This window comes from Chionomys nivalis, chromosome X, assembly GCF_950005125.1.
Source record: "Chionomys nivalis chromosome X, mChiNiv1.1, whole genome shotgun sequence".
In the NCBI taxonomy this organism is placed as follows: Eukaryota; Metazoa; Chordata; class Mammalia; order Rodentia; family Cricetidae; genus Chionomys; species Chionomys nivalis.
The window spans coordinates 117,736,790-117,755,337 of record NC_080112.1 but is presented as its reverse complement, the minus strand read 5'-3'; the positions used below and the strand labels follow the sequence as shown (position 1 = coordinate 117,755,337).

The window sequence follows — 18,548 nt, the reverse complement described above, 5'->3', positions numbered from 1 at the left end:
TACTCTTTTTCCCAGGACCCACACTGGGTTGCTCAAAACTGTTGTAACCCCTGTACTTAGGGAAATCTGATGCCCTCTTGAGGCCTCCATGAGTACTGCACTCAAGATGGTGCACAAAGATACACCCAGGCAGGCATACAACACATGCATAAAATGCTTAAATTCTGTGTTTAAGTTTGTGAGGGTAGGTATCCTCTGACATCATGTTGAAATGCAAGTGAGCTCTTCTCTGAGGAGCAACTAATCTCATTTTAAAGAGAATATGACAGTAACATGCTGTGTCTTATTAATAGTTGGAAGGAAAAGATACATGCACCCCAGTAATCCTTGAAGGGTACTTAGACCTCACTGTGGGGCAGTTCAATCTGCCACGTGAATTGCATTGTTCCACTTAGGACTAACGTCCTCAAATACACTTAATATTTCCCTTTCAAGTCCATTTCTGTTTCAAAGTAGAACCCCATCAATTTTTTTATTTGGTGTTTGAATTAACTTTTTTCACACTGTTTTGGCTGGGCACCTTAAATATGGATAATGCTATTTGAAAAATTTAGGATGAGACTGGGAACAGGCTGATTTAGTAACATTTTATTTTGTACATCTCCTGAGAAACACCATCAATTTCTCGTGGAATAATCCTTTTACAACCTTAACAACGAAGCTGACATAGACATAGCCAAAGCTACCTAGACACTCATTGGAACATTTTATACAAATTACCCTTTTTTCTTCTTTACAATTTTTAACAAAGCCTGCCTTGTCCACATGTAATTACAAGAAAGTTAAAACATATTTTCAAGGTGCCTTTTTTAGACTCACTTTCAATTTTGTACCTTCTTATGTGAGGAAGGGGGTATGCTGAAGAACCAAAGCTGTAATTAGAGTCCTTTATTTAGGACCCACTGCAAGGGTTACTCATAGCAAAGTAAACACATTGAATACTACTAAAAAAAAATGCACCCAATGGGATGATATTTCCACTCACTTTTGCAATCAAGGGGGGGGGTAGGTGTTAAAGAGTGGCTCTGTGAGCACAAGCACATATATGCATATACAGTTTTCAGGTTACATTTAATACAAATAAAACTTGGAAGCACTCATATTCTGTCAAGTTTTATAGCAAAGTTCCTGAGCTAAAAATGACTTCTAAGAGAAGGAAAATGCAAGGACCAAATAAAAGGAAAACTGGAAACTGGAACAGCAAGGTTGTCAGCAGCTTATTCCCGTCAACCTGATTTTTCCACATCAATACTACAGCTGCTCTATCTACCAAGTTATCTGGTCCACCAAAATCAGGAACCCAATTCCTATATACTTAACCCAATTATCACAGAGCCTCAAGTGTAACTAATCTGTTCCATTAGGCTTTTATAAACAAATCTGACTTCTGATTTCATACCACTTTCCTCCAAAACAACAAAAATCATCTTGGGAGTAAAACATATAAAGAGACAAGCAAATCAAGTTTTCACATCTCATAATCTCTAAAAACCATCTCTTGTCATCCAGAAAACCAAAGACACAGTGTTCTAACTACCTGAACCACAACTTTCCAAGATGGGAGTGAATTTTGCAGGTAAAAAAATAGTTATAATCACAAAATCTATGAAAGTTCTACCCTAGTTCTGTTTCTGCTAAAGTATTACACACCAAAATGTACATCTCTTCTACCAAACAAAGAAAATATATACACTATGGAAAAGAGTGCAAAGCAGATGCTGTCCTGTGCTAGTCAATGCAGGTGTGTGGAAGGAAAGAGGTCCACGTATAAAAGGTAATCTATATTTTTAAATACACATTTTACTCTATCTTAGTATAAAGTAGAAAAAGGAGTAGGGAAGCAAAAAGGAATTTACTATGCATTGTGGTATGGACCAGTTACAAACCAAACATGAACCCTGCATATGGGGGTTGAAGAGCTGGCTTAGAGGTTAAGAGCACATACTGTTCTTCCAGAGGACCAGAGTTCAGTTCCCAGCACCCATGGCAGGAGGTTGACAAATGCCTATATTGTCAGCCCCATCTGACACCTCTGTCCTCCATGGGCATATGCATTCACATGCATATAGCTCCCTCCCACACACATTATAAAAAAATAAATCTTTTTTAAAAGGACACTACAAACAACCTAGGAGTCCTTACCATCACTTCTCTGGAGTTAACTATCAATATTGTAATATTCATTTCTTTTATTGCTAGGTTTTACTTGATTCATTGAGATACAATAAAACCACATAAACGTAAACAGCCAAAGATTTGATAAGTCAGAATGCTGGCATACAAGAAAAAAAAAAAAAAAACACAAAGCAAACAAAAACCACGATGAGTGGCAGATTCTTCTCCTATTTGTTGAATCATTACATTTATCCATGTGTGCTGTGACTGAACTATTCTGTGCAACCATCACTTCCTTTGTCCAAAGACCCTAAGTGTTGCTACTAGGTTGCTCTCCAGAAAGAAGCACACTACCATTTTGATCAACTTTGGCTCCTTTTTATTCAGGAAGCATACACTAACTCTTTTTTATTTTTATACATTTTTACATTCCAGAAATAAGCGAAAATAGCAGTTTTAAGTATGTTACAAAGTTGGCTTTGGGGTGTAATAAGCTGTTTGAGAGAGGGACCAGCCAACTGACCTTTTCATCAAAGCACCAATGTATCAATCTTCAGTCTTTTACCAGGCCCTACCACAGCTGTGGTTGCCTTGGATGTGCCGCACAGACCGTGTGAAAGCTACAATGGAGAGTTGCTCTGAGTCTCTCTGCAAGGCACCAAGAACAAACAATTCAAGCTTCCTTTCTTCTGATTGAATCAAGGCTTTTTGGAAACTTTGTGACATCTCTCTCAAGTAGTGCTCTCTCAGCAGGAAGACTAGAATTTGTTAAAAGTCATATATCACAAGATACAGTAAATCACTTCCAATATCCTGGAAATCACAGGGTAGAAGTTATAAATAAACAAACACTAAAATTACATTTAAGAAAGTTTTACATCATTTAGTTGATAAAGACATTTACATGTACAGCACAATTTATTGTTAAATGTTCTATAGTTGGCTTCACACAGAGATGAAAATTGCTAGTACAAATTGACCTGACATTTTAAGTAAATCTGGAATTAGCTGTAGCTTAGAGTCAGCATTTACTTTACATATTGTTACAGATTGCTGTGCTATGCCCTTTATAATGTAAATTATTTTCCTCGGGGTGAAATTGCACTTAGATGGGTGTTTTTGCTTGTACAAACTAGTAAAATCTGAGGGACGGGGCAATGTGAAAGACACAAACAGTAACTGCACAATATCATCTGCTGGGGTAAGCTAATACGAGTGGACAGAATTCGCCAAGTTCCAAACCTAATAAAGCACTACATGAAACGAACAAGGTGAAACATCTTAAGAATGAATATTCTTCAACCAGATTATGTAGTTTTTTTTAATTTGATCTGCCTCACATGGTATTTACAAGATAATTTAGTAAAAACTTAATTTGCTTGGGGCATGACAAGCTCATAATGTCCCACTTGGCCTTCCTGTTTGAGTTGATCTAGGAGGTCTTCCTTCCGCCGTTTTCTACCTACCACCAGGTACCTATCATGGCCCACCCCATGAGACTTACTCTTCAGGCCATACTTCTGAGCAATCTGGTGTATTTGCTTCCGTTCGTCATTAGTCAGCTCTGTGGAGAAGGTCAAATCTGAGTGGCTCTCAGAGCGGGCATAGTTTCTGATGATCTGTTCTATATCTCTCTTAGCAATTTTATTGACCCTCTCTACATCCAGTCCAAGTCCTTCTCGCTTGTGCTGCTCTTTGACTGAGATAGGCTCCCTTATGCCATCACCAGATTTACCCAAGCCACCACCCGTCCAACCCATTTTTCGCAGCAGTTGATTTCCTATGTTATCTTCTTTGATTTGCTGTTTGTAAGCTTCTTCTGCTGAGCGGCCCTGAATTTCATTTCTTGAAATCACATCTTCAACAGTCCCTTTCTTCAGGTTGTTAATGACAGTTGGCTGGGTCTTTTTGAGGGTTTTCACAGCTTCTCCAGCAGCTTCATATTTGACACTTTTCTTCACCCCAACTGCTTCTGCAATGACTTCACTTTCCAGAATCACCTTGCATTTCCAGCGGAGGCCTGTCATCCTCTCATAGACGTATTCAACCGTCATTCGGTTAAACTGAGCTGTATCGTTCAGGGTGCACACAGGATTGGAAGAATTCTCATAAACTACAACATCTTTTATATCTTTCTTCTTTCCCGATCCTTTGGGTGAAGAGCCTGAGTGGCACTGGGAACTTTTGACAGATGGGTAAGTGGGTTGTGTTTTTTGAAGAACCTTCAAAGCTTCGTCAGCAGCTGCATGTTTGCTTGTTTTCTTGGTTCCAAAACCTTCAGCTAAGCAGTGATCCTGTAGGAACACTTGACACCGCCATGTGCGATTTGGCATCATCTCATATTTGTACTCAATTGACATTTTATTGAACGAGGCAGAATTGTTAAGGATACCAATCGCATCGTTTGCATTTTCTGTAATGACAAAATTGGTCCAATGTTTGGCAGAACTATTAAAAATAAGCTGCCCTGAAGCATTCTTTCCCAGTACTACCAGGTCTTCTGGTGGCTTTAGAGCCGGGGGAAATTCATATGAAAGCATGCCAATCTGACATACTACAAGGTCCTCTCCAATGATGTGCTTGAATTTCCGCCGGACAACTCTAACCTCAATCCGCTTCTGTAAGAGTTTTACAGCTAGCTCAGTAGCTCGATCCCTGGACCCATTCTTGCTCCCTGCATAACCTGTAGTTAGATAGATATTTTGGCATCTAACTTCACAAGCATAACCATCTGTGAGAAGTTTTTTATTTTTGGGGATGTCAGCAGGAGGAATTTCTTTTAAAGGAGCATATATATACTCAGGATTTGTCTTACACGCCTGAATGCAACGAGTTAGCATGTAGGTATAATTAATTTTATCAGATCCAGAAGTCATCTCTGGATTAGAAAGGTTCTTCCAGATAGTTGCTGTTAACTTTTCAATAAAATACTGTTTTTCAGCAACCACTGACTCAGGATACATCTGTGAAGGAGAAGGCTCTGGAGGTGGCTGACAGTTTGCCAGCTGGGATGTGCTGCTTGGGGCAGGGTTCCTCCTGTCAAAATACATGTTGGTTGTTACAGGCTGCTCTTTTGTGAAAATAAATCCTGATGAATTACAATACTGAGAATTCCCATCTTGCATATTGAAAGAGTCTTGAGTATAATCTTGGTAGAAGTTTCTTGGCATGCTGACAAAATGTGTTCGTCCATTTACCTCTTTTGTTTGAGGGCCATAAGGATCTTCCTGTCTTTCAGCTTTTGAACTACTAGCTACAAAATGTACAGGCTCAAAACGAGGTCTCACATGGAATTTGGAACCAGCTTGCTTTTTAGAAGGATTTTGACCTATAGAATGAGTGAAATTTACAATTCATTAAAATGGGAATATTTCAAAAGAACCCAGGAAAATAGCACCAACCGTATTATCTGAAGCGGCACTGTTGGTACAAGGTCTGTCCCAGTCACTTGGGTAAAGGGATTCATGTTACCATAAAGACTCTACCACAAGGGGCGACGCTCCCTTGCCCTCCACGCATTAGGGAAGACTCTGAAGAGGAAACAGCTCATCAAATCAAGTATGCAGGCTGCTGCCATGCAGGACTAGCAGAGGAGATTACAAGTGAGCCAAAGCACAAGTGAAGGGAACTCTTCTCCTATACTGGAAGGACGTGCTAGAACAATCTCTTATCACCTGTGTGCAAAGGGTACCAGAACTCCAGCTGACTCTAAGGAAACAGAAATGATGGATGACCAGATGCATTTACTAAATGTTTCTCTTTTGTTTCAGAGGTGAGTGGCTACGACAGTGCTTTACCTGGTTGTAACTGTAGTATCAAAATGAGGTTTCAACCAAAACCTTAGCTCTGACTTGTCCTGTACAAAAGGCTTTATATACCTTTATTTCTAGAAGCGATAACAACTGGAACTAATGGTTAGTGGAGGACACCACATTGAAGTCACAGGGACCTGCTACTAAGACTACACCAGAAACCAGTGCTTTTTCCCGACAGCACTCCTCAGTAGAAAGCTGGTCTGTCCGGACCTGTCCAAGAACATCTAATTGCTCAGATGATCTCAGAATGAAACTCTTCTTTTTAGAGGAAGGTTCCATGGCATAGACTTCAAGGATAGCATTACAGTGGGACTTCTGCACTCTCAGTTCTTTTTAGCATACTCGAAAATTGTACGTAAGTTAGAAATCATTTATCTGGGTCAGACATGGAGGCACACACTTTTAATCCTAGCACTTGGGAGGCAGAGGCAGGTGGATATCTGTGAACTTGAGGCCATCCTACTCCACCAAGTGGGTTCCAGGACAACCAGGGCTACACAGAGAGACTCTGTCTCAAAAGCAAAACTTTAAAAAATCATTTATCTTTGCATAGCATCCAGTGCTACCAGTGTTACTTGAAGCCACATGCTACACTCATATCATTATAAGAAGCTACACTTCTTCAAATCCCACCTCCCAGAAACAAGTTATACTCACCATCATAGGCTGAAAGGTAGCGCTTTTGACCTTTGGAAGGTCTGGGCAGCATCAGATCGTATGACGGCATCTCCCCAATATCAATACCTTCGGCCATCTGAAGAATTTTTTCCATCAAGCGTGGGCTGTATCTATAAATAAATATAATCTACGATTAAAACAAGGCATGGAGCTACTTTTTATAAAGCTTCTAAATGGGATGGTCTTTTATCCCACAGGACTTATCAGCAGGGTATTTTTGTTATGAAAACCAAGGATCAGACCTAAAATATTTACTTGTAGAATGAGAAGTTAAGTTACTCATTAGGCATCAAGAGTAAGGTTTTCTGCATAAAATATACAAACATAGGGGCTGAAGAGATGGTTTATCAGTTCAGAGCATTGGATGCTCTTCCAGAGGATCCAGGTGTGATTCCTAGCACCCACATGACCATTTACAGCTGTCTGTAGTTCCCATTCCAGAGTAGACAACACTGTCTTCTGGCCTCTGTGGGCAACAGGCATGCATGTTGTGCACAGACATATAAGTAGGCAAGAACACAGATATAATTTCTAGCCAAAACCTTATTTTTAACATGTGAATGGAAAACACAAGTATACACTCATGATTTTTCTCTTTCATATATGTATTACAATTTATATAAATTATAACATAAATGTAAATAATTGTTTACATAAAACCAACAATTACATTTATATGCTTATAAAAATACTGAGAGTTAAAGGACAGCTGGTAGCTAACATCCAAATTGTAGCTTCTATCACTTCTCATGAAAAGGAATCATGTTCCTCCGAGAAATGCATGCTTCCAAGTCTGGGGCAGGAAATGTCTAAGAAGAGCCTGGGAGATCTTGGGCCTACAAACGAAGAAGCAGTCAAAGGTCACAGGAGTTGTGCCAAACAGACTCAGAAGCCAATCAGAATAAACTCTTGGCAATATGAGCCAATTTGAGTGTCAATAATAGGAACAGTAGCTAGCATGAATTAAAATATATCAAATATGTTTAAAATCTATTAGTTCATAATACTTACAAACCCATTATTGGTCACTTTTGGTGGATGGAAGGAATCAATGCATTATTCTCTAAACAAGTAAATATTAAAGGGAGGAAGCAAGTATTTGTCCTATAATTCAATGGTTAAACTATATCTTAACCAAAGGGTCGCCACAGAAAATCTCTTAAAGATTTAGTTTCAGTTCTATGTATTCATGGAGGAAGTGTGCACACATGACTACAGGATGCCATGGGAGATGCCATGAGCTCTTAGAACCAGAATCACAGGTGTGAGCTGCCTGATGCATGATGGGAACCCGACTCCACTCCTCTCCAAAATCAATACCAACACCATCTCTCCAGCCCCAAGAAAATCATTTGCAGAAGCATTACAGCTAGCCAAGAAAAACATGAGAGCCCATTATCACTCTGCAAGGCACAAGAAATCTACTGGTGAAGTATAGACAGGGAAGAATCTAGAAATGGTCTCCTATAAAGAATTCAAAACTGGTAGTGGACAAAAGTCCAAATTCAATCCCACAGAGGAAGAGTCTCTGCAACAACTGAGCACCTATATGTAAAAACCAGGCAGGTAAACCTAAGCCTCAGTTTACAAAAGCAGAAAGTGTGTAACTATGAAATTGTCATTTAAAAAAGTAGGAGAAAACCTTCAGGTTCTAGGCTATGCAAGCAGTTCTTAGAATTGACACTAGAAGCATGATCTATAAAAACAAACAGTGTGAGCTGGAGAGCTAGCTCAGCAGTTAAGAGCATTTGTTCTTATAGAGGACCCAGGTTCAATTCACAGCACCCACGTGGCAGCTAACAATTGTCCATAACTTCAGAACTTCCAGGATGCACATGACATAGACATACTTGCAAGCTAAACATGCATACACAGAAAATAAATAAATCTTTAAAAAGGAAAACAAGGGCAAAATGGACCCAATCATAATTAAAATCTTGTCCTCTTAAAAGACTGCAAAAAAACAAAACAACAACAACAACAAAAAACTATAGACTGGGAGAAAATGCTTGTGTACCACGTACTTGACAAGAACTTGTGAGCCCCAAACCCAAGACGAACAAAATCAAACTTTCAAATGAACAAGAAGAATTGGGGAGATGGCTTAGTGGGTAAAAGAACACTTGCTGTATAAATTAGAGGCCCCAGATTCAAATCCCTAGCACCTCTGTAAAAGCTGGGCATAGTCACGAACTCCTGCATTGAGGTGCAGAGACAGGTGGATACCACAGCTGGTTAGCCAGCCAGCCAGCCTAGCCTAAATGGTGAGTTCTAGGTTCAGTGACACACCCTGTCTCAAAAAAATTGCTAAAGAACAACTAAGGAAGACACAACATCCTACTCTTGCTTCTGCAGTGCATTCACCTGCACACATGAATGTATATGTATATACACAGACACACAGAAACAAAGACACACACACACACACATAGACAGATTGCTAATGAACACACAGAAGGATGTTCAACACCATGAATCACCAGGGAAATACAACTGAAAGACACCACTGACCTATCAAAATGACCAAAATAAAACAGTGATGATGCCAAATGCTGGCAAGAATGCAGAGAAACTGGATAAAATGATACAGTTACTCTAGAAAACAATTTGGCAGTTTCTAATAAAACTAAACATTGGGCTGGAGAGATGGCTCAGAGGTTAAGAGCACTGGCTGCTCTTCCTAGGGGACCTGAGTTCAATTCCCAGCAACCACGTGGTGGCTCACAACCATCTGTAATGAGATCTGGTGCCCCCTTCTGGAATGCAGGCAGAACAGTGTGTACATAATAAATAAATAAATCTTTAAAAAAAACCTAAACATGGGCTGGAGAGATGGCTCAGCGGTTAAGAGCATTGCCTGCTCTTCCAGAGGTCCTGAGTTCAATTCCCAGCAACCACATGGTGGCTCACAGCCATCTGTAATGAGGTCTGGTGCTCTCTTCTGGCCTGCAGGCATACACAGAGAATATTGTATACATAGTAAATAAAATAAAATTTAAAAAAAAAAACAAAAAAACAAAAAAAACCCCTAAACATTAACTATCACATGACACAGCAATTGTACTCTTGGGCAAGTATCCCAAAGAAATGAAAACTTAACATTCATGTAAACACTTGTATATGAATACTCACAACAGCTTAGGTCTAACTATAATAAGCCCAGATAGCTTTCAAAGGTGAATGGCTACAACTCTTGTACGAAAACACCAGGAAAACTACATAGCAACAGAAAGAAACAAACCACAGATACAGGTCACAGTGAGGCTGGGAGTGCTAATTCTTTTAAAAGAATAATAGGCAGGATCTTTGTGGTATTGGGAATGTTAAGGGTCTTCTTTAAAAACATATTACAATTGTGTTTCACGGCACACACCCTGGTGCCTGCCACACGTGGCTGTCAGGGAACAACTCTGGAGTCATTCTCTCCTTCCACTTTCATGTGAGATCCAGCGAGCAAACTCAGGGCATCAGGCTTACATGGCAAACACCCTTACCCACCGACCCATCTCACCTGCCCAGAAATATTAAATATATTGACCACAGTGATGGATGATCACATTTTCGGGTGTGATAGATTAAAAAAAAAAACCCTGCAATTTTGGGGCGTTGCTCAGCGATAGACTGCTTATCTAGCATGCTTGAGGATCTAGGTTCTCGAAATGACAAGTTGGACTCCCCACATGTGAAGAAATACTATGTAGAATAGCTTTCCCCATGCGCAGAATAGAAGCAGTTCCTCTTGGTGTTCCAGTACGACGTAGCTGCTGTGCTAACAGCTGTCTGAAGAAGAGCAGGATAGAGTACTACCCGCTGTGTGTGCTTTATCACATTCATTTATTGTGCCTGCAGGGAGCTGCACTTGTGCCGCATTGTGCCCATGGAGGTCAGAGGATCACCTGTGAGAACTGGGTCTTTCCTTCCACTTTGGGAACCCTGGGGATCAAACTCAAGTTGTCGGGCTTAGTGGCAAATGCCTGAGGCATCTCACCACCCTTGGAAGTTTCTTGTCATTGTTTTCTCCCACCTATCCATCTTTCTGTTCTGAGATGGGCTCAATATACAACTCACATGTACCTCAGGCTAGCCTCCCATCCCAACCTCCTGAGTGCTGGCATTACAGGTGTGTGACCACAACAGGCAATTAAAAAATGAGCTCAAGTGGTGTTTGTTACCATGAGCACCTGCCGGCCCTTCCTATTTTCAGAGTCTTGCTTGGCCTAACTAGTAGCATTTGGGAAGAAAGTCCTGAACCTGAGTAACTAGCACAGCTTTTTATGAATACTTGTAAAGTTAAAGATTAACATCTTCCATTTTCAGTGTAGTACGCTCCAAACCCATTAGATGGCTTTCCTTGTAAAGAAAACCTAGTAGTCCTCATTGGCAGATTATGGAAAGCTAGCTCTCACCTGCTTTGCTTCAGACAGCTGCTGGCACAGCAGCTACGTCAGTACTGGAACATGAAGAGTAACTGTTCCTATTTACCCTTATCTGCGCACGCGCAGAACTATTCTAAAGCACCGTCCATTCTGCATAGCACTTCCTTCAGATGTGGGGAGTCCAACTTCTACAGTCGGGTGATGGTGGTCACGCCTTTAATCCCAGCACTCGGGAGGCAGAGGCAGGCGGATCTCTGTGAGTTCGAGACCAGCCTGGTTTACAGAGCTAGTTCCAGGACAGGCTCCAAAGCCACAGAGAAACCCTGTCTCGAAAAACCAAAAAAAAAAAAAAAAAAAAAAAAATCTCTAGCCCTTCCTTCCATCGGAGCCCGACTCTGAGTACGCTGTGCACATGCCAGCTGATGCACATGAAGGATATACCTAGGGCTCCCTCCAGTCACATTCGCTTGTCTCTCAAGTTTCTTTCAGCTTCGGTAATTACTGTACCTATTTATTGCTCCCTATTCATTACAATTGCTACAGAATTCACCATCTCCCAGAGGCTATAAAAATAAACTCTTGCGTAGGTTGCCAACATAGCCAGATTCTGTCCTTTATACAAAAGAATACAAAAGAAGCCCAGCAAGCTTAAATAAGAACAGAAAGGCTATCATGTTATCTGGTGCTTGACTAGTCAAAATACGATGCAAAAATTTTAGAGTCTTTAAAAAGATCACTAGAATTCTATTTCTATTCCCAAATACCCATCCAAGGATAAAGGTCAAGTTATTGCAATCTCCCTTGGTGATTTTTCATAATGCACTGAAAATGATACCTTTAACTCTAAAGAAACCCAACCAAGAAAAGCTTCACATATCAGCCAGTGATAGGTTCAGTATCACTTAAAGGAATACTTCATGTTCTTTTTGTTTGTTTGCTTTCTATGCCCTCCCATTGCCGATTCTTTATGTTGTTACCACATCTATTCTATTTTGGGCTTACCAAGCTGAAAACTGAACTCACAGACTTGAGGCAAAGATTCTACCACTAACTTATATTACCCAGTCCATTTGCGATTTAATGGCTACATAATGTTCTGTATTATGGAATATGGTGTAACATAACATTAAGGCAAGTCAAGAATAATTTTTAAATGCATGCATATATGTGCATTCGATCACATGTTTGGCTGTAAATACTTTCTTTAATTCACCTACCATGTCTAGCATATTATTGAAAGATGATTTATAATGGGCAATATACTTTTCTTCATAGATATCACAGTCTTGGTCACAAGACAGTTGCAGCTATGTGCACAACCACAAGAGAAACATAAATCATTAAACACAATGGCACCTGAAATTTAGGAAATATTCAATAACAGATGCTTATACGATTTTTGCAAATATATTAAATAGCTCTACTAAATCCAAATTAAAATGCTGAGATTAGAAACATAAAAGCCAGATGTAGTGGCACATGACTTATTATTATTGTTATTATTTTATGTGTCTGAGTGTTTCGTCTCTATGTATGTGCACCACATGCATGCCTGGTACCTGAGAAAATGGTAAACCTCCATGTGGGTGATGGGAATCAAACCTGGGTCCTTTGAAACAACAGCAAGTGTTCTTAACCAGAGTCAACTCTCCAGTTAAACACAACACTCCAGAGGCAGAGGCAGGTGAATCTCTGTGAATTTGAGGACAGCCTCATCTATAGAGGTCCGGGACAACCAAGGCTATACAGGGAAACCCTGTCTAAACAAACAACAACAAAAAATACAACAAAAAAGAGGCAGAGGCAGGTGGATCTCTATGAGCTCAAGGTCACCCTGGTCTACAAAGTGAGTTCCAGAACAGCCAGGGCTACACAGTGAAACAGCCAGGGCTACACAGTGAAACCTTGTCTCGGGGGAAAAAAGAAGAAAGAAAAAAAGAAAGGAAGGAAGGAAAGAAAAGAAAGAGAAATAAAAATTAGGGCTTCAAAACACAAAATGTGACATTCAAAACTACTTACAAGATGCTTAATGTTGGGCTGGAGACATGGCTCAGTGGTTAAGAGCACTGGCTGCTCTTCCAGAGGTCCTGAGTTCAATTCCCAGCAACCACATGGTGGCTCACAACCATCTGTAATGAGATCTGGCGCCCTCTTCTGGTGTGTGGGCATACATGGAGGCAGAATGTTGTATACATAATAAACAAACAAACAAATAAATCTTTTTAAAAAAGATGCTTCATATTTCAAGTTAATAATATATGTATAAATTATAGGTGAAATTTTCAAAAAACCCCACTCCACTTTCCTTAGTGACTTGTGTATCGATGTGTAAAGTTAAATTTCACAATATATATCTAACTGGAATCTACTTTCCAAACGCTTCAGAATGCATCAAGGAAAAGAAGTCAAGGTAGCTAAGTTAATTTCATGTCATTTCTCTATTAATAGGTTAACACAAATAAGCAAGCCAGGATTTATATGCCAGAACTGCTTCTAACTCCTATGGATTAAGACTGGAAAACTGAATATGCCAGGTAATCTGGACATTGTGCCTTCTTCTTATTTATTTATTTGTTTGTTTGTTTTTTGAGACAGGGTTTCTCTGTAGTTTTAGGGCCTGTCCTGGAACTAGCTCTTGTAGACCAGGCTGGCCTCAAACTCACAGAGATTTGCCTGCCTCTGCCTCCTGAGTGCTGGGATTAAAGGTGTGTGCCACCACCGCCTGGCTGACTTGTGCCTTCTTAAATGGCTGGATCTCGGTGGTATAGTTTTTAGCTAACGGGCATGAGACTATAAATTCTACCACTCAGTCCTGCAAAGCAAATACAGTAGTAAACACACTAGCTATAATGTGTAAGTAAAAGCTGCACAGACACCCTAGGCCTTGATATGCACGACTATTTAAGTGTCCTATATGTAGCTGATCACAGGACTGTAAGTTTGCATTAGCCACAAGACTAATGGTTTGAACTGCTTTAGAAATTTCTCAGAAAATTCTTGCTGTTCGAGACTCCTAAATTCTGGAATTACAGGCATGGGCCATCACATCACATCACATTTCTTGATAGGTGGCTTGCTTTTATAAAACAGAAAAAGTGAAGGGAGCTTTGAGCTTCTTGGTTGCTTGGATGAAGAAAGATTATTAAAAAGTGGAGTGGAGGGCTGGAGACACAGCTCAACTGAAAGAGTGCTTGGTCAGCATTTACGAAGCCCTCGGTTTAATCCTCAGCACCAGATAAACAGGACATGGCAGGGCACCCCATGATTTCAGCATTCAGGAGGCAGAGGCAAGAAAAGCAGAACTTGCAGAATCATCCTCAACTATGTGGCAAGTTCAAGGACAGTCTGGGCTGCATGAGAGTTTGTCTCACAAAAATGCAGATCGCAAAACTATTTATCCTATAAAGTAGAATTTCTCACTCTGGTCCTCAAGTCAAAGTATAAGGATCATCTGGTAACCTGACAGAAATAAAAATTTTGAGGCCCTTCTTCACACCTTCTGATTTGGAAGTCTTGGAGTAGGGGCCCAGGAACTTGTCTTTTAATAAACCTAACAGGTGATTATTATTGTTATTATTTTAGACAGGGTATCTTTATATAGTCCAGGCAAGCTAAACTCACCATCCTGCTTCACTCTCAGGTCCTGAGTACAAGGATTAAAGTCTTGTGTTAGCACACGCAGTATCCAAAACAGGTGTTTTGCTGCATGCTTATACGTAAGAACCACAATTATAGAGTCAAGAGGACATTAAAGGGCGGGAGAGATGGCTCAATGCTTGCTACAGAAGAGGACCTAAGTTTTAATCCCCAGCACCCATGTAAAACCAGGGCAAGGTGACACACTGCATGGTCTATAATCACATTATTCGTAAAGGAGACAGACAGATCCCAGAGGTTCAGAGACTAGTCAGTCTAAGCTAACTGGTGAGCTTTAGATTCCATGAATTTTTCTCAAACAAACAGTGATAGAGATGACACCCAACCCGATCTCTGGCCTCACAGTCAAGGCTACTCACTACATAAACATATTTCACACACCCGCACGCATGCAGGCACACACATTCAAATCTGTCCCATGGAAATGGCCACTATCACCAAAAGGAATGAAACACGCTCTGAATCCCTAGCACATGAGTTCTTCTTGCTCTAGGTGATAGAATTTTCAGATATTCTTTTTTATCCCATCTCCTGATCAAATGGAATCCCTTGAACAACTAATTAACAATTTGAGTTTACAAAGGGCTGTGCCACTACACTAATGCATTTACTTAGAAAAAAGCAGTCTGAGCCAGATGATGGTGGCGCAAGCCTTTAATCCCAGCACTTGGGAGGCAGAGACAGGCGGATCTCTGTGAGTTCGAGGCCAGCCTGGTCTACAGAGCGAGTTCCAGGACAGGCTCCAAAGCTATACAGAGAAACCCTGTCTCAAAAACCAAAAACGAGCAGTCTGTCACACAAAACAAAAATAACCCTGCCAACTTTGAGAACATAGATTTTATGCACCCAAGGAAAGAGCTAACAAAAGCCTAAAGGAGAAGACCATACTGAGTTGCTAACTTCCAAACTTGTCTTGGGCTCTTCCCATTCTATGTAGAACAGTCAAATATAATGCAAAGAGTTCTTTCCAGTTCATCTATTTCATAGCTCTATCGTAATTGTAGTGATGTAGGCATACTGCAACATGCTGACTTCTAAACAAAGGATTTGCAGATATGCACACACACATCCAGGGTGCTTGAGCTTTTAAGGCCAACTACCATGCGCTTGGTTTGTGTTCATACGCTGGTTATGCATGAAGCTGCTATTCGTGGGATAGAAGCCTGAGATTGAGAGATTTGACCTCCGTCAGTTACCTGCTTTTGTTTATGGTCCATCCTTCCTAAACACGGCAGTTGTGTCTCAGTGGAGAGAGCAACAGACTAGAAATAGTTGTGAGACCTTGCACAGTAACTTAACTTCTTTGCCTTCGTTGATTTAGCTGTAAGAGGGAGGTACTTCCTAACCTCTAGGATGGTGAATAAGATGGAAAGAAAGGGTTGAAAATACGCTATATACTATAAAGCTGTCTATATCTACCACTGCCCAGACATTTACTGAGCAGCTATTATGCTAAAGCAGAATACTGCACACGATTTCTGCTAGGCACCGAAGACAAAGATGTGCATATGAAAAAGAGAGTAAAGTCCTACCCCTCCCAACGTGTATTCTAGCAGGAAGGTAAGTTTAGTTATGAACACAAAGGATGCTTAGCCTCTCCCATTAAAGATGCTTTAGGATTCTGATTCCCTATAGCCTTTTGTGGTATTAAGACTTAGGACTATATAATAAAGGTACCTTTTTTACTGCAAGAACATCGCTAGGGAAATCAGATTTATCTGATGACTAATTGTTGAGGCTTTCCCAGCTCCTCCAGTTAAATGATCACTATCTCTAGAGGCAGAAATTATGTCAACTTAGAGAAGACAGAAAAAATAAAACTCTGTGACAGGGCAAAGCAAAGTTTCACGCTGGGTGCCATGTTCAGCGATTAAGGTAGGAGCAGACAATTTCATCTGCGTTGTTTACAGTTATTCCTAGAACTGATCTGGCTGGATCGAATCTGATCCTTTTCCAGAATTTCTCATCTTCCTAATAAAAACAAATTGACTGTTCGGCAGGAATATTAAAAAAAGACGCTTTTCAGTCTTCTGAAGGAATTAGTCTAGGATAAGGCCAATTTCGAGGTTCTGAAGGACAGAGGACCCAAGCACCCTGGTAAACACACACACAAAACCAAAACTGCGTTGAAACCATACCGCAGTCTCCCCAGAACACAAAGTGCTTTCCAAGAGGCCTGTTTAGAAGCCACCAGATTCTAGGAAAGGAGGAACCAGAGAAAGAGACATATACACCCCTAAGACCTCATCCAGAGGTGAAATGTTAATTCTTCCTAGTCCATTTAAGCATCTTTACAGCAGATAGATTCACTTCTTTGTTTGAGTATGTTATGCGCAAATCTACAAGCAAGCCTGACACTGCAGGTCAGAGACCTGACACACCGCCTCCCCAGGAGAAGACTCTAGGACCCGGCTTGGGGAGGGGTGCAAGGAGAGGAGGGTATTTAATCTAGTGGAGATGGAAGAGAGTGGCCGGGAGACTAGGATTTGAGCTGCGGAGTTTGTCCTCCCCTTGAAGCCCCATCGAATATCCTCTGCAGATGCCGCATCCTTGGAAGACCCTATGCAGGTCTGAGGCTCTGCTATTGAGCACCAATCACCACGACTAACTCTCAATAATCCTCTTCTAGGAGCTACTTCATCTCCATTTCTGGTCCTGGAGGGGCATCTCTGTGCCCTCATGTGCTGTCATGTCATTCATTGCCTGCCACCACGGTCACCCACCCTACCCCACAACCTACTAGTGAAGCTTCTTCGTGTTCTCTAGCAAATCTTCAAATCTTAAGCCTCCAAGCTATCATCATCTGCATCCTGCCCCTGTTCCTATCTGGACCGCTTCTGCTGACCCGCTCCTTCCCTTGGGCTGTCCCGTAACCCAAACTCCACCATCCGTCCCTCATCCCCATCCCCAAGCCGACCCTCGTCACCCATCTCCCACCCTTGTCCCTAACTCGATCGCCCCACACCAGGCTCACCTGCAGCCCAGGAAAACGTGGTTGGTCCAGGCGGCGGAGAGAGCAAGGAGCTGGTCGAGGGCAGCGCCGGGATAGCTGTGCAGGTGCCGACAGATGAAGCTCCGCCGCAGAGCCCACTGCCAGTCACTTTCGTGGCTATAGCGCCACTGCTCCAGCACTGGCTCAGGCGGGGGTGGCGGGAGGGGCGGCAGCGGCGGCGGCGGGAGGGGGGGCAGCGGCGGCGGCGACAGGAAGTCGCCCCCCAGCAGCAGACGTCCTCCAGCCATCTTCTCTGCTTCAGTGTGGGGACGCCCCCCAGGGACGAAGCCGGCAAACTGGCCGCGAGCAATCGAGGCGGTGGCGGGGAGGGGCAGACTTGTGTGAGGGACGCTCGAGACCGAATCTCGGGGGACGGGAGTGTGTGCCTGGGGGCTACGATCACAGGGGGACCGGGAGCAATGATCCCTGTCGCCACGGCGGCCGCACCGCTCCAACTACTGTGGGAACGTGAGGGCTTTTTTATTATACCGGGCGCACACACAGACGGAGTTGAGCCTCGCTACTCCGCGCCTCCTGGGACTCTTAAGACCCACACACTGAGAGAGTAGCGGCAAGAGAAAAAAGAAGCAGCACCAGCACGCCGGCTTCCCCGGCTCAGATGTCTCAGCCTACCTCCCCGCGTGCCACCCCGAGGTTGTGAGACCACTGCGCACGCGCCGCAGCCGGTCTCCAACTTCGAAATCCCGCCGCGAAATCTCGCGTGGTGGACATTTTTTTCCTTCCTGTGACGATTACTCTCCATTGACGCACTCTGGTGACCAGCGGAGGGCGGAGACTCCGGAGAGGGAACTGAAGAAGGCTGTCTGAGGTTCCCGAACACGGTGATGGCATTTAGTCCCTGGCAGGTGCCCGCAGGTGATTAGTTAGCAGTGATGCCTGGCCGTCTGCTCTACC

General features: G+C 42.1%; 1 protein-coding gene across 1 annotated transcript; it reads right to left on the bottom strand.

The window, feature by feature from the left end:
* Window positions 1–628: 628 nt before the first annotated feature.
* Window positions 629–18,271, bottom strand: Nkrf (NFKB repressing factor). Its single transcript, XM_057758973.1, has 3 exons — window positions 17,616–18,271; window positions 6,588–6,718; window positions 629–5,443 (listed from the first exon to the last, which is right to left on the bottom strand). Exons 1-3 carry the CDS (start codon window positions 17,879–17,881, stop codon window positions 3,486–3,488), a joined length of 2,355 nt encoding a protein of 784 aa, XP_057614956.1. The 5' UTR covers window positions 17,882–18,271; the 3' UTR covers window positions 629–3,485.
* Between the last annotated feature and the right edge of the window lie 277 nt (window positions 18,272–18,548).